This window comes from Odontesthes bonariensis, chromosome 21 (assembly GCF_027942865.1).
Source record: "Odontesthes bonariensis isolate fOdoBon6 chromosome 21, fOdoBon6.hap1, whole genome shotgun sequence".
Classification (NCBI taxonomy): Eukaryota; Metazoa; Chordata; class Actinopteri; order Atheriniformes; family Atherinopsidae; genus Odontesthes; species Odontesthes bonariensis.
This window is the reverse complement of record NC_134526.1, coordinates 30,374,560-30,397,733: the sequence shown is the minus strand read 5'-3', so window position 1 is coordinate 30,397,733 and position 23,174 is coordinate 30,374,560. Positions and strand designations below refer to the sequence as shown.

Sequence of the window (23,174 nt, the reverse complement as noted above, 5' to 3'; positions counted from 1 at the left end):
CTGAGAAGAAGGGGGGCAGTCAGGGTGACTGACAGGGGCAAATGCTGGTGGGCAGGCCCGCTCTATCCATAAGTTAAGTTACCAGTAGTAGAGGGGAATGGTTTGAGGTGGTATAAGGTACAAGTGAGCCATAACTGCTTTTCCATCATCATCAAATGTCTGAGTTTAGAGAGTCACATTGTAGGAGTAGTTTCAGGCAAATAATGAGACCATAATGTGAGGGAAAGCGTGATTAGTTGAGATTATAAGGCTGAGATACTATACTATACTATGCAGACTATAATTTGTTGCAATAACTTTGTTTAGGTGTAGGTGTCTGAATATATTGTCTCTGTGCCAGTACAGACAAGGAACGGCAATGCTGGTAGATGAGTTGCAAAGCTGGTTGGTCTGTCCATCCTGCTGGGTTCCAGTAATAGGTGTCTCACTATGCCGTGGTCAGAGTTCCATGACATTTGGTCTCGGTATCTATGTTCTCAGAGTGAGATTATTAACTATTACAGTGCATCTCTGACCTTTCTACTGGAGAGTCAACATTTCTCTTAAGCCAACCCAACATTCCCAACAATATTTTTGGATTTCTAGGATGTTCCGCTGTGGAGATTGATGCAAATAATGAAGTTGAATGCAAATAATCGTGGAGCCAAACACAAATATAATGTTCTAAAACAGACAATGCTAGTGGATAATGGAAAGCAACAACTTCTAGGTTTATATCATGGTCACGTGAATATTACCCTACTTACAACACTGGAACTCAGTGCTGTCATCGAACATCTGTGGTGCACACATCTGCACAAAACTCCAAATACAATCTGAATCCTAGGGCAACGTGCCTGACATTCTATTATCTAATGGAAGGACTGCTATAAGCATACCCATGTTCCCAGAGGGCAATTTTATTTGGTTTCGATGATCCTGGGATCTCTCACAGCCCCCAAGACAAACACTTTTATATTCAAAAATAGCTAAAACATTATTTTGTTGAATAACATTATCATGATCATGATCATGAGATGTAATTATGCTGGCACTGCAACTGAGGCCTCAGTCTGTTAGTTCATATTTTTTACTAGGTATTAAATTCTACCAGACAGTGGGCCATCGTCTGGGCATGTTTTCCTAAACTATGTTTCATACATTCAGTAACTCAATTATGCTGATGTAGCTAAAACGTATGCGCTTATTAAGCTTCGCTGCCATGCAAAGACACTGATCTTTAGCCCATCTACTTTTCCTTCCCCTACACGCTATTCCCAAAATAGATGGACTTCTGCAGGGAGGATTTGAAAACCACTCTATTTAAAACCACACACTGTCAGAGTCAGTGTAATATGAGCCTCCCTGGCTCTCTCTGTTGGACCAACACAGTATCCCCCATCTTCAGTCAATTCTCACTTCCACATGTGGGGAAAATAGAAGTTGGTGAGAAAAACATGTGAGATATCGCCTTAACCAAACTTGATTAAGGATAATAAATATTACTCAATTATTTTTTTCACAATCTCTTGATACCCATGACATAATCAATTAACCTATTTTCTACACATGCTAAGTAAACAAAGAATAGCTCAAAATTTTGAGTCGAACAAAAATGTTGCCAAATGTATTGATTCTATAATTATGCTCACATGGGTATATCTGCAAATTAATTATTGCCAGTCAGGATTAAATAAATGTTGATTTTTTTTCTTGTTTCCAAAGGGCAGTGATGTGGAAACTTGAGGAATAAGTTCTTGCTCTCAACTCTTATGTAGCCCCTTGGTCAAATAAAACATGTGCCTGTCCAATCAACAAATCCCAGCCACCTCTTCCAAAATAGGGGAGACTGAGTCAGCATCACCAGGTATCAGTCATTACTTACAGATTTGTATAGTACATACAGCACAGGTTTAAGAACACATTTGCAATTAAGTTTCTAGTGGTGATATACAAGTCGGGTTGAAAAACAGCTGAGCAAAGGACTGAATGAGAGTGGAGATCAGATCGAGATGAAGACTGCAAAGTGGCTGAAAGTGGAGATGAGCTCAGACATGCCAAAGACATGTCTTCTCTCTTAGTTTGGACCATGAGTCTGCTTGCATTGACCTACTAGACCAATTTACTTTGCAGCTTCTGCTGTCAAATGTTCACTTCAGAAAGCTTCTTTTTACCTTTTTTTTGTGTGCTTTATCTCAGGGAGGATATTGGCAAAGAGGAAAAATGAACATGCTTTTACACATAAGATTTTACTGTTTAAGTAAAAACAAACAAAAGAGAGATGCTGGAACATGTGTTGTGAGATGACAGCAAGGGAACTTCATCAGCCCATTCATCAATCAGATATGAAATTCCCCAGCAGGATTCATTTTCATCTCTGAGTTGAATCCAGTGCCAAATTCATCCCAAGCACTTTCCATTTAAGGGCTGCCTAAAGAGGGAAATCACTTTCCAAGATACAGTTACTCAAGGGGAGTGGTGTGTGTGTTTGTGTGTTGTGCGTATTGCGTATTGCGAAAGTTAGAGCTTTAATTAATGATTTGGAGCTTTAAATAATGATGGACAAAATGAATAATTACTCTCCTCCTTTTATGAGTAAATTTATATTTACAAAAAATCTGCTCAAAAAGATGCCACCATGAAATAACCATAGGCCTTTATGTTCAAGCCAGACATGACATTGGCTCTTGGCTCCAGCTTACTTTGCTTTTATGTTTTTCATACAAATACGTAGCCAGATAAATGTATACAGTGGCTTCCTAAAGTGTTCCCCTTGATGTTATAAACATTTTTTGCATTACAATCTGTTACTTCAATGCACTTTTTTCTCTTCATTTGATCAAATAGATCCAAACAAAATAGTCTAAATTGGCGAGTCTAAATATTTTCTCTGAAAAGAAAAGATAACAAAGAAGAAGTGGTGCTTGCATACACTCACCGGCCACTTTATTAGGGACACCTTGCTAGTAAAAGGTTGGACCACTTTTGCCTTGAGAACTGCCTTAATTCTTCGTGGCATACTTTCAACAAGGTGTTGGAAACATTCCTCAGAGATTTTGGTCCATAGTGACATGATAGCATCACGCAGTTGTTGCAGATTTGTACATCCATGCACATCTAGGATGCAAATCTCCCGTTCCACCACATCCTAGAGGGGCTTTATTGGATTTTAGATCTGGTGACTGTGGAGGCCATTGGAGTACAGTGAACTCATTGTGATGTTTAAGAAACCAGTTTGAGGTGATATGATTTTTAGGTTTGTGACACCCTGCTGGAAGTAGCCATCAGAAGATGGGTACACTGAGGTCATAAACGGATGGACATTGATGAACAATACTCATAGATACTCATTTTAACAATGCTTAATTGGTACTAAGGGGCCCAAAGTGTGCCAAGAAAATATCCCCCACACCATTACACCACCAGCACCAGCCTGAACCATTGATACGAGGCAGGATGGATCCATGCTTCCATGTTGTTTACGCCAAATTCTGACCCGACCATCTTTTATCGTCCAATTTTGGTGAGCCTGTGCGAATTGCAGTCTCAGTTTCCTGTTCTTAGCAGACAGTCACCCGATGTGGTCTTCTGCTGCTGTAGACCATCTTCTTCAAGGTTCCATGTGTTGTGCGTTCAGAGATGATATTCTGCATTCCTTGGTTGTAAGGAGTGCCTATTTGAGTTCCTGTTGCCTTCCTATCATCTGGAACCAGTCTGCCCATTCTCCTCTGACCTCTCACATCAACAAGACATTTTCATCCACACAACTACCGCTCATTGGATAGTTTCTCTTTTTCGGACCATTTTCTGTAAACCCTAGAGATGGTTGTGCCTGAAAATCCTAGTAGATTAGCAATTTCTGAAGTACTCAGACCAGCCCATCTGGCACCAGTCACTTAAATCCCCATCCTTTCCCATTCTGATGCTCGGTTTGAACTTCAGCAAGCTGTCTTGACCACCTCTACATGCCTAAATCCATTGAGTTGAGGCCATGTTATTGGTGATTAGGTGTTTGTGCTAACAAGCAATTGAACAGGTGTACCTAATAAAGTGGCCGGTGAGTCTCCTCCTCTGCTATGAAGTCCCTGAATAAGATTGCGTGTTTCTAATTCCCTTCAGAAGTCACATGAAGTCACATCATGACTTTCTCAAGTCACATCATGACTTTCTCAAAATAATAGAATTCCCCTTTGGGATAAATGAAGTTTTTTTTTTAATTGAATTGAATTTAAAATAAGATTCTCCTATTTGCAACTGAAGTGTCACATAAATTCAGTATATGTTCTCCTGAAGTACATGCACATGTGCTCCTGAAGAAGCTAGTGAAGACTGGTGTATCTGCCCATTGGACCATACACAGAATGAGGCTTTACCGTAGAGTGGCCAGAAAAAAACCCATTTGTTACAGAATTTGGTCAGAAATACGTTATAAGTTCAGCAAAAGGGATGTGGGATATTCCCCAAACATTTGGAAGAAGATCCTCTTGTAACATGAAACTAAATTGAACTATTTGGCGTTCAAGAATAAAACAGTATGTCTGACACAAACCCTTCACATTATCCCAAGAACACCATCCCCACAAAGAGAAATGGTGGTGGCAGCAACATGATACAGATACAGTGATGTTTTTCATAGGCGAGGACTGGGAAACTGTTCCGAATTGAGGGAATGATGCTAAATATAGTAATATTATTGAAGAAAACCTGTTTCAGTCTCTCACAGATTTCATAATCCTGTAGGACATGTGCTGAAGCAAAGTTTCAGGGGAAAACTTTAAATGTGTTGGAATGGTCTAGTCAAAAGCCAGACTTCAATACAATTGAGAATTTGTAGCATGACTTAATATGAACTATACCAAGAGACTTATTATTTTTATTAAACGTAGTTAGGTTTATACCTAAAGTTAGTTGTAAATGTATGCAGCTAGTGACTGAGTTTTTTTTTCCATCCTCAGATTTGACAGTATACCTGTAATGAGCTGTAAGACCATTCAGTACTACCAATGTTGGTATGGGCCAACAGTATCGTAGCTTTTGTTGTTTGGAGCTGCCTTCCTTTAGGGGTTGTCCGTATCTCCTTAGGAGTTTATACCATTTAGCTATCTCTGAGGCGGTGTGCCTGAAAGACCTGAAAAGCCTCAGACAGAGAGGTATCTTTCAGACAAACTGAAGTCGTTATCTTTGGACCTGAGCGCTTCAGGGAGAAATTGTCTAGCTATATAGTTACTCTAGATGGTATTTCCTTGGCTTCTAGTTCTACAGTGAGGAACCTTGGAGTTATTTTTGACCAGAATTTATCATTTGACTCGCATATAAAACAGGTTTCTAGGACTGCCTTCTTTCACCTTCGTAATATTGTTAAAATTAGGAACATCTTGTCTCAGAGTGATGCAGAAAAACTAATTCATGCATTTGTTACTTCAAGATTGGACTACTGTAATTCTTTATTATTGGGCTGTCCCACATATTCTCTGAAAAGCCTTCAGTTGATCCAAAATGCTGCAGCCAGAGTTCTGATGAGAACTAACAGGAGAGATCATATTTCTCCAGTTTTAGCTTCTCTTCATTGGCTCCCTGTTAAATTCAGAATAGAATTTAAGATTCTTCTCCTTACATATAAAGCTCTTAATGACCGAGCTCCATCATATCTTAAAGATCTCATTGTAAGATATTTTCCTAACAGAGCACTTCGTTCCCAAACTGCAGGTTTACTTGAGGTTCCCAGAGTTTCTAAAAGTAGAATGGGAGGCAGAGCCTTCAGTTATCAGGCCCCTCTCTTGTGGAATAAGCTGCCAGTAAATGTCCGGGAAGCAGACACCCTTTCCACTTTTAAGACCAGGCTTAAAACTTTCCTTTTTTATAAAGCTTATAGTTAGGGATGGCTCAGGTGATCCTGAAACATCCCATAGTTAAAGGATAAGACCGGTTTTTTAACATTGGGCCCTTGATTTCACATTATAGCATGATGTTCTACTCACCCCTGCTTGTTGTTGGTCATTTGGAGCTGTTCCGAAGATATTCGCGAGGCGTCTGGCTGCTCTCTTGAGATATTCGGCCATGAAACGGTTTCCTATGGGCAAGCTTATACAGGCACAAACTATGCTGTTTATAATTTATTAATTACTGTACACTAGCACTGATAACGTGGAGGTGCGTCGCTTACTTAAAAAAATCCGGGTTACTAATTTTGAATTTTAGCCGAATGAATAAATAGGCAGCAGGTCTGTGGGCTGTCTGTGGCAGTAGCACGACGAGGACGTCAGTAACACCCACTTTACGACAAAAAAAATCAAAATTACAGTGCCGCCGCGGCCCCCTCCCCCCTCCCCCCTCCCCCTCCCCCTCCATCTCCCCCTCCCCCTCCCCCCTCCCCTTCCCCCCCTTTCTGTCTTCTCAAACCCCAGCTGGTGGAGGCGGATGGCCACCCTTCCTGGTTCTGGTTCTGCCAGAGGTTTCTTCCTGTTAAAAGGGAGTCGTTTCTCTCCACAGTCGCCTCAGGCACGCTCAGGCCGGGAGATTGGACCGAAAAACAAAAAGTTTTCAGTGCAATCTGTTGGTTTTCTTAGCTAGGAAATTGTTTTTGAATTGGCTCTATATGAACGAATTGGATTATTTTATGAATTATGATTATTATTAATTAATTGAATTCCAATTGGCTTGAATTGGACTTTATTATCTAAGTGCCTTGAGATGACATTTGTTGTATTTGGCGCTATTTAAATAAAAATGAATTGAATTGATTGAATCATTAAGAGCTTTATATGTAAGGAGAAGAATCTTAAATTCTATTCTGAATTTAACAGGGAGCCAATGAAGAGAAGCTAAAACTGGAGAAATATGATCTCTCCTGTTAGTTCTCATCAAAACTCTGGCTGCAGCATTTTGGATCAACTGAAGGCTTTTCAGAGAATATGTGGGACAGCCCAATAATAAAGAATTACAGTAGTCCAATCTTGAAGTAACAAATGCATGAATTAGTTTTTCTGCATCACTCTGAGACAAGATGTTCCTGATTTTAACAATATTACGAAGGTGAAAGAAGGCAGTCCTAGAAACCTGTTTTATATGCGAGTCAAATGATAAATTCTGGTCAAAAATAACTCATCTAGAGTAACTATATAGCTAGACAATTTCTCCCTGAAGCGATCAGGTCCAAAGATAACGACTTCAGTTTTGTCTGAATTTAGCAGCAGACAGTTCTGAGTCATCCAGGTCTTTATGTCTTTAAGACATGCTTGTAGTCTGACCAACCTATTGGGTTCATCTGGTTTTATAGATAAGTACAGCTGAGTATCATCAGCATAGCAATGGAAATTTATGCCATGCTGTCTAATAATGTTACCTAATGGAAGCACGTATAAAGTGAAAAGAATCGGTCCAAGCACAGAACCCTGGGGAACTCCATGACTTACTTGGGTGTGTGAGGAAGATTCTTCATTTACAAGAACAAACTGAAATCTATCAGATAAATATGACTTAAACCAGCCTAATGCAGTTCCTTTAATCCCAATAACATGTTCAAGTCTGTGTAATAAGATACTGTGATCGACCGTATCAAATGCAGCACTGAGATCCAACAGGACAAGCACAGACACAAGTCCGCTATCAGAGGCTAAGAGGAGATCATTGGTAACTTTCAGCAGCGCTGTTTCTGTGCTATGATGCATTCTCTTCTATCAATGATGAATAATAAGCAGTTCTAGCTTTACGAAGGGCTTTCTTATACATTGTTAAACTATCTTTCCAGACTAACTGAGACTCTTCTAAATTAGAGGAACGCCACTGTCTCTCCAGCTTTCTTGCAGTCTGCTTTAAAGCACGCAGCTGTGAATTATACCAAGGAGCCAACCTCTTCTGACTGATTACCTTCCTTTTCAGAGGGGCAACATTGTCCAGTGCTGTATGCATTGAAACTATAGTGCTGTCAACAAGAGAGTCAAGTGCTGTTGGAGTAAAGTTCCTTCCTGAAGCTTCCACTACATAGTGCTTTATTATTTTTTTCTCCATCACACACCGATGGACACATCAGAAGCAACTTTTGGTTCAATGTTTTGCCCAAGTACACTTCATCATTTGGTCTAGGGAAGCCAGGAATTGAGCCACTGACCTTCTCATTGACACTGATGATTGCTCTTCCAGCTGCCTCTCAATTAGGCTTCGTTTGATTGCATTGATTTTAATTTGTTTCCCAAAGTCAGAAGATACAGACTCTCTTTGTCACCAGCTTTGAGCAAACTCACCTCTGCTGCTTTTAAAATGACCAAACATACTTGTTGTAAGGTTAAGAATACTGCATATGGTATTTGGGTTCTAAGGACGTATCATAAAGCCTGTATTTCAACTATACATTCAGAAAACAAACTTTTCAATGAAGAGTACAAAAAGGATGAAGGAGATTGTTAGTTATTTGACAAGACATGAAGCTAAGCTCAAAAGTTTAAAACCGTAATCTCTCGGTATTGTCGAGCTAATTTCTGATGTCTTTACTGGAATTGATTTTATGTCAGTAGTTGATTCAGCCAAAGCAGGTATTGTGCATGTTTTTATTAAAGCAATGGAAGACAAAAGACGAGCTAAAGACATAAAAATGATTTTTTTATTGAACAGTTAAAAAAACATTGGAATATAGGGGTGCTTCAAGAGAAAAGCAGTTGCCTAAGTTCCTTGCTTCAAAAGAGCTGTGCTGTATACATTTTACTCTAAACTCAGACATCATCAACAGACATTCAACGTACATATTATTGCTTTGCTATTTCTTTTTTTTTTTATTTCAATTGTACCCTTTGGCATCAATACAATGTATGGTATCTATCCATCCATTGATTTTCGATACTCGCTTATTCCAATTCAGGGTCACAGGGGGATCTGGAGCCTATCCCAGCTACCATTGGCTGAGAGGTGGGCTACACCCTGGACAGGTCACCAGTCTATCACAGGGCCAACACAGAGATAAACAGCAATGCACACTCACAGTCAATCCAAGGGTCCATTTAAAATCACAAATGAAATCACATGCATGTTTTTGGACAGTGAGAGGAAGCAATATGTGTTAATATATCAATGGTATAGTGTTAAAGTACAGGAAGAAAGGTTTGGAATCGTGGAATAAAGGAAAAAAATACAAAATACAATCTAGTCAAAAATTCCTCTAGGGATAGAATTCAATTATGGGAAAATATATTCCTCATCAATAAGATTCCAAATCTCAAATGCAGCAGTTTACAGGTTGGCTTTGCATGCTGGAGAAAAGTCTTCTTCTTTTTTCTAACTGCCACCATATTTTTCCTAATTGACCCTAGGAGTGAGTGTGAGGGTACATGGCGGCTTGCCTCTGTGTGGCCCTGTGAAGGACTGGTGATCTGTCCCCCGCGCGATCTGGGTCTTCTGTTTTATGTTCAGACTTTTAAAAGTTTGTAAGAATAGTGAATTCCCTGCAGTGTTGTTAAAAAAAAGACCAAAAGGAGAAAGAAATGTTTGGTTGTATTACTGTGAATAGGATAGAAATGTAATTTTCCTAACAAACATATAACTTCAACAACCTACAAAGCAAAACAAATAAAATCATTGGCGGAAGAGCAAACAGTTTACTCTTTAACACAATGGCCCTGAGCCATTGAGAGGGAGTTTTTGTATGTTTGTTTTAATATATCCTCTTGTTAAGACATACATTAGTATGCACATTTCAGGGACCACCTTGCCTTCTTGTTAAAAAAGAAAGAATCCCAAAAAGCTCGTTTTGGCAGATCAGCATTACATTTGGGTTGGGTAGGGAGTATTTTCATGGAAGTGGCAGTTAGGGTTATTGAATTCTCTGAAGTAATTCCGTGTGTTTTTGCGATTGCGATCCTGGAATTCAGTGAGTCAGCTTGGAGACAGTTGAGTAAGATCTACGACAAAAGATAAAAAAATAATAATGAATCCCAAAAAGCAAAAACATAAAAAGAGGTTGTTACAGATGCAACAGAACAGACACCACATCTCTGAAGGATTTAATAACAATTTTCAGATTAATCTCAAGGCCTAAACCTAATAATTTGTGCAGATTGTAATGATTAGCCAATGTTCATGTTCAATAACACATCACAGGTCATTTTTTCTTGATTTGGCCAAAGCTAGATGTCTGGTGGAGGCGGATGGCCACCCTTCCTGAGTCTGGTTCTGCCAGAGGTTTCTTCCTGTTCAAAGGGAGTCGTTTCTCTCCACAGTCGCCTCAGGCACGCTCAGGACGGGAGATTGGACTGAAGACAAGTTTCGGTGCAATGTGTTGGTTTCCTTAGCCAGGAAATTGTTTTTTGATTTGGTTTTGTATGTGTGAATTAGACTAATTTTGAATTTAATTACCGTATTTTTCGGACTACAAGTCACACCATAGTTTGGCTGGTCCTGCGACTTATAGTCAGGTGCGACTTGACTATAGTCGGGACTACATCAAAATATATATAATTGAACATGTTTTTAAATGTTAATTCATACTGACTGACATGAACCAAGGAGTAAACATTGCATCTACAGCCGCGAGAGGACGCTCCAGGCTTGTGACAACTATATGCAGCTCCTGTACCACCGAAAACATTAACTGAAACGTTAACTTAAAGACAACTGAGAAAGACTGAACACAAACCGCAACCGCCTCTCTATCAGACCACAGTGTCAGAAACTGCCAGCAGACTTCCAAGCCGAGGTAGACAGTTTCCGTGAGTTCATTGAATTCAGATCTTCGATTTTGTGAAACAAATTTCTAAACAAATGCGACTTAGAGTCTGGATTAACTTAAATATGTTTTTTTCCTTTTCATGACGCGTTTTTTGACTGATGCGACTTAGTCCGTAAAATACGGTGATTGGATTTGATTGGATTACAATGACTTGGCTTGAACTGAAGGGCCTCGAGATGACATCTGTTGGGATTTGGCATTGTATAAAGAAACTGAATTGAACTGAACTGATGGCTTTACCTTTGAGGAGTGGAGAGGGCCGACTGGCTTTAATCACATTACTTTCAGAAAGAGCTTCTGTCATCCAGGAGAGGGCACTGCAGCAGTATTCCAGCTGGAAAAAAATGTACGGGGAGAATCATGGGTTTCTCAAGAACCTTGTGAACAGAGTTAGAGGAATATCACTTGTGAGCAACTAATTGCGAAGCACAAGTTGTCATGTAAGGCTAATCTTCCATCCTTCATAGTATCAAGTCAGATTATTTCTTTTTAATATTCGGTACAGTTATGTCTTTCTGCTAGTCTTTTAGCTCCATCTACTTCACTGCAGCTGTGATGCACTACTGAGCTGTGTGGCTTTCCCCCCCCCAACTAGAGCTAGTTGAATTTAGGCTATGACCAATCCTTCATTTGTGATGGCATTGTAAGAGGGGAAATTCCCCAAAAAATCCAAATACACAAGGTTTTATATGCTCTGCATTCTTTTATGAATAAAACATTAGCAGATCATTTTCAAGTATATGTCTAAGAACAATTTTTATGAAGTTTTTTATAATTTTTCCATACAAATGATGATGACTGACACAAGTCATAACATAAAGAATATACTTTAACGTATTGCTGACCTGCGTCTCCAGCAGCTGCAGCCTTCGGTCATGGTCACGAATCTCCACCATCTGCTTCAGAACATTGTCCACCCTTCAGAAACAAACATGATGTCTGTGTTAAGCTCCTCTCAAAAGGAGGAAGTCGTTTTCACATGCTTTCACTTTACCTAATTATTTTGATAAAAAAAAGTAATGTGGTCACAGGTGGGAAAACATCCTGGATTGCCATGACATAGTTTCTCGAATGTTATTTTCAAATGACGTTACCGTGTCGGTTACAGGCTGAGACAAAGTTTACACCAATAAAAACATATGCAGTAACTTTGTCTTCATTCAATGCAGACATATTGGCAATATAGTCTCTATGTTAACTGACATAGACCGGCTTGACAAATCACTACGTCCCGCTCTGAAATGTAACTACCTTGAAATCCATGCCTAGTTATACACTTCAGAAGCAATAGCTCTTATTTGCGTTCTAATGAAAATGAAAATACATCATTGTGCAGTGCTAAGGACTTACATATCAGGACAGAATGAAAAATCATCTGATCCTTACCCGGTATCAAAATTAGGTAAATACAGCCTCAGATAAAAAAGAAACAACAAACAACTCATGACATGTTACAATATGCCACTTAGTTATTAAACCAAAACTAAGCTTAAATTGCAGAAAAAAAATGAAGTGCACTCTCATTGATAAGTAGCGGCCAGATGCTGCTAATCAAATACAGTTGATGAACTGACCATTAGGAAATGTGTCTATATGTCCTCTATGGAAGTATATGTTTGTTAGTTTGCTGGTCTGGAACATTTAGGTGTCTGTTAAGACAATGCCAAAGAGAAAAGACATTAGCAATGACCTCAGAGAAGCAATAGTTGATGCCCATCAATCTGGTAAGTGTCAGGCCCAGTTCAAAACTATTTGGAGTGAACAGATATCATTCAAAAGTTGTAAACATAAAGACAAGTTGCCAGTCTGACCCAACATGCAATGCTTGGAGAAACTGCAAGAAACCCAAGAGCTATATTTCAGTCTGTAAAGGCCTCACGGAAAGGTTAACAGGAGAAAGTGCTTTTTCTCTCAAAGGAACATGACAGTGCTGCTTAGGTTCACAAAGTTTCATCTGAATGTCCTTTGGACAGGCAAGACCAAAGTGGAGATATTTAGCCATCATTTCTTCTGCCACTTTTTGGCAAAAATATAGCTCAGAGCATCAGTACAAACACCTCATACCAACTGTCAATCATTGCTGTGTTTAGATGAGGTGTTTAAAAAAAAATCTATTTAAAGGAAATGGCCACAGTTACAGACAATGAGTCAACCATGAACTCCTTTGCATTCTGTAGTTTTCTAGTGAAATGTGAGGCTATCTGTCCACCAGTTAAAACTTGGCAAAGACTGGGTCAAGTAAAGAGTTTGTAAAGAGTTGGACAAAATTCCATCGTGATGATGTGAGAGACTGATAATTCCATACAGAAAATAAACACTTAAAATTGTATCTGCTTTAAGGTGCTTCTACAAGCTACTGAATAGTCAGGGCGACTTACTTAATAGATGTACGTTTTAGTCGTGCTGTGTCACTCTCCCTCATTCGTTTATTCTGAGCTGAGAGGACGTTTTCTTTCTGGATAGCTTCCCATGTGTTGAGTTGGCTGGCCTTCCTGCCTCTGAGCTCCAGAGCTACAGACAGAAAATCAGTAAATGGACAAGCACATTAGGAGCCATGTATAATGTACGTAGGTATCAGTGGGGAACCACTTGCATCTAAATCCAAACCTTTAAACACGATGTAGGATGCTGTTTCCCTAACAGGCAGGCCCAGAGCAGACAGAAACAGGCTAAATTCCCTGTAGTTCCTGTAGCTTCTTATTTAGCACATCCGGGGCGTAACAGCTGCTTGACTTAATGTATTCATTACCAGTGCAACAACCATGACCCAAAATCTTAAAAAAGTTGGGATGATATAGAAAATGCTTATAGAAAATAGAAGATAATTCATGTTTTTTCAAGTCAACTTAATTCAATCTGTTAACAGACATCAGTTTTTGCATTTCAACCAACACCTTCCAAAAAAAACATTTGGGACGGTGAAATTTAGCATTGTTTGCCTAATAGTCGTGCCTCCCTTTATTGGGAACAGGTCAGGAGTCAGGACTGCACTGGTACCCTTTTCTTCATAATGTCTGCAGAATGATGTTTTGAGTCGTCTTTTTAAAAATGCATTGATGTCCCTGGAAATTATACTCTTGAAAGAGGCATAAGTTCCTTTAAATCTCAAAGTACTCTTCTGTGAAAATTACAGAGAGTAAATGATCATTCCCTTGTAAATGTCACTCTGTATTGTAGTACTTGTTAAAGGTTTTCCACGATAATGCCTTGCTCATGCAGTCAGATCAGCTACAAATGAATGATAGGTCTGGATTCAGTGTTGTCTGAGGGATCACGGAAGGACTTTTTCTACATTGTTCCAACATTTTCTAATTTGAGATTGTAATTCAGTGTTTTTGGAAGCTCCTTCTTTTCTCGCTAAATGCTCGTCTTTCTTTCACTTCGATCCCATGCCTTCACGCTAATGTCTCACCAAAGTGTTGACTTTTGACCGAGGGAATTTGGCGAAAGGTTCTCTTGATAAAAAGGTGGAGATGAGAGATGATAATGAAGGGTGGTGCTAGGCAGGGCCTCGAGTGGTACTCCACAATCAGATTGTAACGCTGAAACTTCCAGTAGGTGTCGCTGTGCTCTTGTACTTTGGAGAAGGTGTAGCTGCAAATAATACAACAAGCCGTAAGAATTCCCTTAAATGAAAGTTGCCAATTATTTAGAATGGCAAAGGAATGGAAACAAATAGCAGTGTACCTGAACATAGCAATTAGGAGGTTGACCAGTACTATGTTGGTGAACAGCAGGTAAATAACGAGGAGGAGGACTACCAGCCAGTTTGCATACGTGCTCATGCAGGGTTCTGCTCCGGCTTCAATTTCGGTCGTGTTGTTTGTACAGTTTATTTCGCTCAATTTATCGGCTAGAAAGAAGATCAAAAGAAACATGTGAGTAAAGTGATCTTAAAGAGTAACATTCACTCTAAGAACAGAGAGCATCAACAGCTGTTAAGAAATGAATTCAACTAAAAACACAAACTGCATTTAGGTGTATTCTATGAACAGTATGTTCACTGTTCTTTACAGTATCCACGAGGTGTATGAGCTGTTGTAGCAAATGCACGTTCTCATCTTAATGCGTGTCCTGACATTCTACCACTGTCGAAAAGCTCACTCAGTTTATTCAGTCAAATGTACAGGCATCTGTGTTATTCTTTGTCCTAAAGTGAGATGAGTTTATTGATAATAAAGGGATAGCTGGGCTTAGAAGGGTGAATGATTGTCATCCAATAGGAAAGGTGGTGTTTTAACCCCTGCATCCCACAGCCCGCAAGTTTAAATGCCCTTCAGCAAGACACTAACCCCACATTGCCCCCTAATACATGTATCGCTGTATGAGTGTGTATGATAGTAAAAAGGCACTGCATGCTGTATGAATGAATGCGTTTGTGAATGAATGAATGTAACTTGAAGGCTATAAGGTAAAGCCTTTTGAGTGGTCAACCAGAATAGAATAGCACTATACAAATGCAGTCCATTTACCAAGCTTTTGATTAGCTAATTATTATTATTTTTTTAATAGATAAAAAAAACAAGTACTCACTATCCAACTCATTCAGAGCAATTTGTCCAAAAATGTGAAGGTATGGCCTATAGAACACCCGCCGGAATATCCATTTGGGGCGGGGATCATATGAGTAGAGGAGCACCTGATTAGCCACTCCATAGGCCATGAGCCACACAGCCAGGAAAAAAAGGAAGAAGAAAACGTCTTTCATCTGAAGAAAACAAAGACTCATCAGTGATGAATGATGCTGCAGGATAAGCCCTGTGGTGAGGTATGTACATACAAAACAGAGCCAGGAAAATGCAAGTTAAACTCTCTCGCAACAATTTGGTTCTATAAAAACAAACTTGAATGTGCATGGAAAACTTCTCTGATGTATGCCTACCAACTTTTTGAATACATGTGAAATTTGTGATTTGTGGAGATGAGTTGTGTCAGATAACAGAAAATATGACAGAGGGGTCTTTTTACTTATAGTGATGACAAACAGATATGGGTTCATATCACATAACCATTTTATCATAAACTTTCAAAGCACGAGTGTTATCTGTGCTTGTTAATAAGGACTACTACTCAATAATCACTTTTCCGATATAAAAGATAGAGGCCAAGTCAATTTCAAAACTATGCTCAATGTTTCATGAATGCTGTCTTACCATCATATTTGTCACCCCTGTGAAGCATAAGGAGATGAATGGACTTTACAGTATGCCAGTAAAATCACAGCTATTTAAATGGTAGGTTTTATTTAAATATCTGCCTATAATTTCTAATCTAATTATAATACATAATCTACTTAAGTGGTAGTACATCACTGTTGGACAATGATGATTCCATACACACCAAATATACACTATATGGCCAAAAGTATTTGCTCATCTGCCTTCACACGCATCAGAATTTAAGTGTCATTACATTCTTAATCCATAGGGTTTAATATGACGTCAGCCCACCCTTTGCAGCTATAACAGCTTCGACTCTTCTGGGAAAAGCTTTCCTCAAAGTTTAGGAGTGTTTATGGGAAGTTTTTACTTTTCTTCCAGAAATGCATCTGTGAGGTCAGACTCTGATGTTGCACAGAAGGCCTGGCTCACAGTCTCTGCTCTAATTCACCCCAAAGGTGTTCTATCGTGTTGAGGTCAGGACTCTGTGCAGGCCAGTCAAGTTCTTCCACACCAATCATTCTCATCCATGTCTTTATGGACCTTGCTTTGTGTGCAGTCATGTTGGAACAGGAAGGGGCCATCCCCAAATTGTTTCCACAAAGTTGGGAGCATGAAATTGTCCAAAATCTCTTGGTATGCTGAAGCATTCAGAGTTCCTTTCACTGGAACTAAGGGGCCAAGCCCAGCTCCTGAAGAACAACCCCACCCCATAATCCCCCTCCACCAAACTTGTTGAGTTGTAAATGCATGTTGTGTTAGTTATCCCATACTCTGTCTTTTGTATTGATCAAGAGTTTTAAGCAAAGTTGTGCTTTGCTTATTTGTGTTAAGGTCGTAAATTCCACTGTTAGGAATGCGGCCTGAAACTGGATCCCTCTTTCCTCTCTTTTGAGAGCTGTTGTACACACCCACTTCTGAATAAAATGGAGGCATGAGGAAACAGCAGAGTGATCAGGAAGAAGCTGAGAAAAGCTGTCTCCTCATTAGCTCTCATGAGTTAAAAATCCTAAACGTCTCTCTATCTCTTCTTTATGAATTTGTAGGTATTTGAACCTGACAAAACTTTACACTTGGCACAATGCAGTCAGACAAGTACCGTTCCCCTGGCAACCACCAAACCCAGATTCCTCCATCAGATTGCCAGATGGAGAAGCGTGATTGATCACTCGAGAGAATGCGTCTCCACTGCTCTAGAGTCCGGTGCTTTACACCGCTGCATCTGACGCTTTGCATTGCACTTGATGATGTATGGCTTGGATCCTGGCTGAGCCGCTGTCGTTCCCAATCGCTTCCACTTTGTTATAATACCACTGACAGCTGACTTTTGAATATTTAGTAGCGAGGAAATTTCCTGACTGGACTTGTTGCACAGGTGGTATCCTATCATGGTACCACGCTGGAATTCACTGAGCTGCTGAGAGCGGCCCATCCTTTCACAGATGTTTGTAGAAGCAGTCTGCATGCCTAGGTGCTTGAAGTTGTGGCCATGGAAGTGAGTGGAATCTGGATTTAATTATTTGGATGGGTGAGTGAATACTTTTTGCAATATAGTGTTTGTTTGTATTTTTACTTGCTAAAAGTAGCTGTCATTGCTAAGTAAAGTGAGAAACTGCTACCTCAATGTTTTGGACACTGGCTCTTTACCAACTATCATTAGGTCACTCTTTGTTTCACATCATCATATTCATATGCAGCAAGATGCCTGCTTTGAAGCTCATATAATCTCTTACAATACATTTGTATCAGCCTTAGGTTTCCTTTTTCACAGCATATTGAAGTAGTAAGGCAGTGAAGACACACCTGCATTTTGCAAGTACTTTCGAGAAGTTCTAGAATGATGTTAAACGACATGCTGATATAAATGGTGTTTTTGTTTAACGTTGCATTTTCTTGAATTTATTTGTTGTCCATTGGCTTTGTGCCATTACCATTTTGCCAACAATGATGATCTTGGGACCAAGCTGTTTGTGGATGGCGAAGATATGGATTAGACGAAGAGTGAAGATCATAAAATCTATGGCCATAACAGCTCGTCCAAAATTGTATGACTGTGGAAACATTCTGGAAAAGAAAAGCACCCTGTCAACGGCCACACTTCCCTGATGGCATACAACTGCCAATAAACTACATGATATACATAGAGACAAGACAGACAAAAATATATGATAAAAGATAAATATATTCTAACTGGCTTTAAAGCCTATTTGCAAAGATACTTGGACATCTTGTAGCAGTGCCTTAGTACCCATTGTATAAGAAGAACAATCACCTGCAGCAAAGAGCCAATATGAAGAGTGTAATGGCTGTGAGGTCACACTTGTTCCATATATCCTCAATGTAGTTCTTCATTCTCTGAAACACAAATAAACTTCCCACAAAGAAGGTCTGTTGGTGCGAAAGAGAAGAGGAAAGGCTGTAGTAAAAAAGATCTTCGAATCGTTTGTTTAAATTCAACACTCACAATCAGTTACATCATTAAAACCATTGACACATAAAGCCACACAATCTTTTTACAATTACAGCTATCAACCAAACTATTGTGATAGGTATGTGTGTACATAAACAGCTGTGTTAAATTATTCAATAAAAGGGTTTCAGGAAATTTAACATTTTTCTTAATCTTGTTTATGATGAAATCTTACAAAGACTTCTAAATGAACTAAATGCAACTAAACTTACAACAATACTTTTCCAATAAAGTTACAAATGTCCTTTTTGTGATTTCCTCACTGACAAAATTATTCAACCCCTTAAAGATCACCAATCCTAAGAACAGAGGTTTCAGTCAGGTGTTAAAAACACCTGCAGATGTGAACAGAACCATAACGAGCAACAATTAAACAGATTTAAAAGGACTGCGGTACTCAGCTCCATCTAGTTAATGGTGTCTTTGCAACATGGTAAAGTCCAGGGTATGGTCAAAGAAGTGAAGAGAGGAGGTCATTTCTCTTCACAAGCAAAGATATGGATATAAAAAGATAGCTGGGGTGGTCGGTGGTGCAGTGGGTTGAGCAGGCGAACTCTTTGGGCCTATGGATCAACGATATGTCTGGAGTAGGAAGAATGAGGTCTATAAAGAAAAGAACACCTTGCCTACTGTGAAGCATGGCGAGGGGTCAGTCATGCTCTGGGGCTGTTTAGCTTCTTCAGGTACAGGGAAACTCCTGCCTGTACAAGGTATCATGAATTCAATTAACTACCAAGAGATCTTGGGTGGGAATGTCATGCATTCAGTGACAAAGCTGAAGCTTGGGAGACGTTGGACCTTCCAACAGGACAACGATCCCAAGCATACCTCCAAATCTACCAGAGCTTGGTTGCAGACGAAGGGCTGGAAGATTCTGGAGTGGTATATTTCAGTGGGTGGTATATTACAACAAAATATTGTTGTAATTTAAGTTGCATTTGTCTATTTTACAAGTCCTTATTTGACCTGATTATAAACAGGACAAACTTGCCAAAACACTTTTGGGGGTTGAATAATTATAAATATTATTGAATTATATTGAATAATAATAAACACAACTGTAGGTCCATAAATATTTGGGCAGAGACAACTTTTTCTAATTTTGGTGCTGTACATTACCACAATGAATTTTAAGTGAAACGGCTCAGATGCAGTTGAAGTGCACACTTTCAGCTTTTAATTCAGTGGGTTGAAAAAAATGATTGAATAAAAATGAAAGGAACTAAAGATTTTTTTAAATACAATCCCTTCATTTGAGGGGCTCAAAAGTAATTGGACATATTAAATAACTGAAAATAAAATGTTCATTTCTAATACTTGGTTGAAAACCCTTTGAAAACCCAATGACAGCCTGAGGTATTGAACTCATGGACATCAGATGCTGGGTTTCCTGCTTTTTAATGCCCAGCCAGGCCTTTACTGCTGCAGCTTTCAGTTGCGTTTGTGGGCATTCCATCCAAAGTTTAGTCTTCAACAAGTGAAATGAATTAAGATCAGCTGACTGACTTGGTCATTCATGAATACTCCACTTCTTTGCTTTAATAAACTCCTGGGTTGCTTTGGGTCATTGTCCATCTGTATTATGAAACACCGCCCAATCAATTTGACTGCATTTAGTTGGACTTGAGCAGACAGTACATCTCTGAATGCCACAGAATTCTGTTCTGTGTCACATCATCTATAAACACTAATGTCCCAGTGCCACTGGCAGTCATGCATGCCCAAGCCACAGATGATGCGGTACGCTTTGGATCTTGAGCTGTTCCACGCCTTCTCCATACTCTTTTTCTTGCCATCATTCTGGTAGAGGTTGATCTTGGTTTCATCTGTCCAAAGAATGTTTTTCCAGAACTGTGCTGGCTTTTTTAGATGTTTTTTAAGTTCTATTCTTGAGGCTTATGAGTGGCTTGCACCTTGCAGTGAACCCTCTGTATTTACTTTCACGCAGTCTTCTCTTTGTGGTAGACTTGGATATCGATACGCCTACCTCCTGGAGAGTGTTGTTCACTTGGTTGGGTGTTGGGAAGTCTTCACTATGGAAATGATTCTGCGATCATCCACCACTGTTGTTTTCCGTGGACGTCCAGGTCTTTTTGCGTTGCTGAGTTCAACAGTGCTTTGTTTCTTTCTCAGGATGTACCAAACTGTAGATTTTGCCCCTCCTAATATTGAAGTATTTTCTCTGATTGTTTTTTTTCTGTTTTCGCAGCTTGAGGATGGCTTGTTTCACCTGCATGGAGAGCTCCTTTTACTGCATGTTGTCTGTTCACAGTAACATCTTCCAAATGCAAGCACCACACCTCAAATCAACTCAAGGCCTTTTATCTGCTTAATTGATAATGACTTTATGAAGCAAATTCCCATGAAATACCCTCTGAGTCAATTGTCCAGTTACTTTTGGTCCCTTTAAAAAGAGGGTGGCACATGTTAAGGAGCTGAAACTCCTAAACCTTTCATCCAATTTGAATGTGGATACCCTCAAATGAAAGTCTACGCATTATCTCCATTATCTTACTATAATTGGAATATGTTTCAGTAAACAGGTAAAATACAAAATTGTGTCAGTGTCCAAACATATATGGACCTAAAAGTGTACATATACCTTATAGGGTTGAAATGATTTACATTATTTCTTTGTTACATCTAGCCTACCAAGTTTTGAGAAACAGTTATATTAAATTAGTTTGCACATACTGTATCAATGTACATACTAGTATAAAAAAACAACTGACCTGTCGAATCTCTTCACAGACTAAGGTGAAAACCCAAAAGTAAAGCACAAACTCTAGAGGGGTGGGGCCGTCAGGGGGTGGAGGTTTGAAGTCCACCAGCAGAACATAGGCAAACAGACATAGGAAGAGGAAGTACATCAGCACATTGCCCAGGAATGAGGTCACAGGAGCGTACCAGAACTGTCGCCACCTTGAGACACTAAATGGTCGCTTTGAGTTGGTTGGTAAAGAGCCTGGATTAAAAAGAAGCAAAAGAGTCAGAGCAGGAATGAGTCACATATGTTAGCAACCTGTCACACAAATTACAGAAAGGACGAGTTATTCACTGTGTGCAACACCTAGGGATGCAAATATATTGGCCTGTCCTGTTGACTGCCAGTGCTGGTCTTTTCGATAGGTCACATAGTCAGTCCTATCAATGAGGGGTGATGCTTTTGCAACTAAACGGATCTCAACAGGTGTTCAAAATGAAGATACAAAAGCTCTTAGTACATGTCCAATATAAAAAATGACTAACAGAAGGAAAGTGACATAAAGACAAAACCAGTCATCTATTACTTTAAGTTACTTTTTAAAATATGCTATGTAAGCAGTTGGAGTTGACTGATAGCTTACATGTTGATTTCTGCTTTATGTGATTTCTTATTTTAAGAAATATGTATAAAGTTTGAGTTGTTGTTCACATCTTAGTTATTGAGTTATAGTTATAGTTATATTAATTATTATCATTATACTGTATTGTTATATAGTTATAGTATATATAGTTATTGAGTTGTTTAATTCCTTCTCTGCACTGTTGTTAACAACATTAATCCACTTCACCTCTTGTGTACTACATGATGGTCAGCCTCTTGCTGAGAGGCACAAGGGTTGCTGGGTAATCCCTGGTTGGTTAGATTAAGCTACTAAAGAAATCCATTTCCAAAACCTTAGAAGAAGACAGTGAGTTCCTCTTTCATTTGGGACTTAACCACAAATAATTAACATGTAATATTTAAGTATATAATTAAATATGCCACCCAATAGCATAATTTGGTATAAAGTTTTAGGATTTAGCAGGCTTCTTGGATATAAACATACTAAAGAAAATATTTTAAAAAAGTTCAATGCCATATGTAATCTAACATATATGTATATGGTTACAAATTTTCTCTTCTTTGCATGTTCATATTGTTGTACTTTTTAAAGATCGCTTATTATATCTAACTATTGTTTGCATTAGTTCATAAGTTGTAGTCTATATTGTGAACTTTATTAATATACATTAATACTAGTTTTTCATTTTCAATGGGGCACCAGTAATGAATTTTGCAATAGCTCCACATGGTCTTTGAGCATCACTTTTGACTGCGTATAGCACTATCATGTCAACCGATGGTAAAAGCTAATATTTATTTGGTATCTTCTATAATGTTGCATTGAATTATGGAAAATTACAATCAAATATTAGGAAAAAAAATATTGCCTTCTGACTAGTTATAGGTACTTGTAATAGAAAAGGCTCAAATTTATGTTGTGGTAGGTACTGCAATAAGTTTTCCTGAAATGCAAACACCAACATTTTTTATTTTACCTTAAATGACACTGGGAATATTGATAGTATTGATGGAATAGTTTTTTTCCCCCCACAATGATCAAGAATACATATTTATCTGGCCACGGTACATGCTTCCACCTTGTGATGATTAAACAGGGAAAGATTTCCTGTATCGTCTGAGCTGAAGGCTCAGTTTTGTAAGTAAAAGTAAATCTACAATAATAGCCACTACAGTGAAATACCAATAGCAGAAAAGCAATTCCCAACCCACCTTCAAGGTTTTCTTTTAGAGCCCTAAGCTGTTCTGCTTCTTCCTCACTGCAATCATAAAGCAAAAAAAACACAGACTTTTGTTTAAGTAAGAAGAGAATAACCAAACAACATAATCAGATCAGATTAGATCAGACATAGATCAATATGTACATGTTTGTTTTTACCTTTGTATAATGTCAGCAAGGGAAAAAACAGTGGCATCATTCCCGTCCAAACTGTCCGTGTCTCTGGTGTTAAAGACTGCCACGGAATTTACCTCCTCCTCTAGTTCCCTGGAACAAAAATACACAAAAGATACCATGTTTTCTTT

General features: G+C 38.9%; 1 protein-coding gene across 1 annotated transcript in view; it reads right to left on the bottom strand.

Moving 5' to 3' along the window:
- Positions 1–8,553: 8,553 nt before the first annotated feature.
- trpm4a (transient receptor potential cation channel, subfamily M, member 4a) overlaps positions 8,554–23,174 on the bottom strand; it is a 45,296-nt gene continuing 30,675 nt past the window's right edge. Inside the window, exons 17-28 of the mRNA XM_075454593.1 lie at positions 23,029–23,136; positions 22,863–22,909; positions 21,055–21,287; positions 18,125–18,240; positions 17,784–17,916; positions 15,227–15,401; positions 14,381–14,546; positions 14,106–14,287; positions 13,072–13,204; positions 11,539–11,611; positions 10,934–11,027; positions 8,554–9,866 (exon numbers count right to left, since the gene is read on the bottom strand). Of these exons, the coding sequence (XP_075310708.1) occupies positions 9,841–9,866; positions 10,934–11,027; positions 11,539–11,611; positions 13,072–13,204; positions 14,106–14,287; positions 14,381–14,546; positions 15,227–15,401; positions 17,784–17,916; positions 18,125–18,240; positions 21,055–21,287; positions 22,863–22,909; positions 23,029–23,136 (1,486 nt within the window). The 3' untranslated portion in view covers positions 8,554–9,840. The remainder of the gene's footprint in view (positions 9,867–10,933; positions 11,028–11,538; positions 11,612–13,071; positions 13,205–14,105; positions 14,288–14,380; positions 14,547–15,226; positions 15,402–17,783; positions 17,917–18,124; positions 18,241–21,054; positions 21,288–22,862; positions 22,910–23,028; positions 23,137–23,174) is intronic.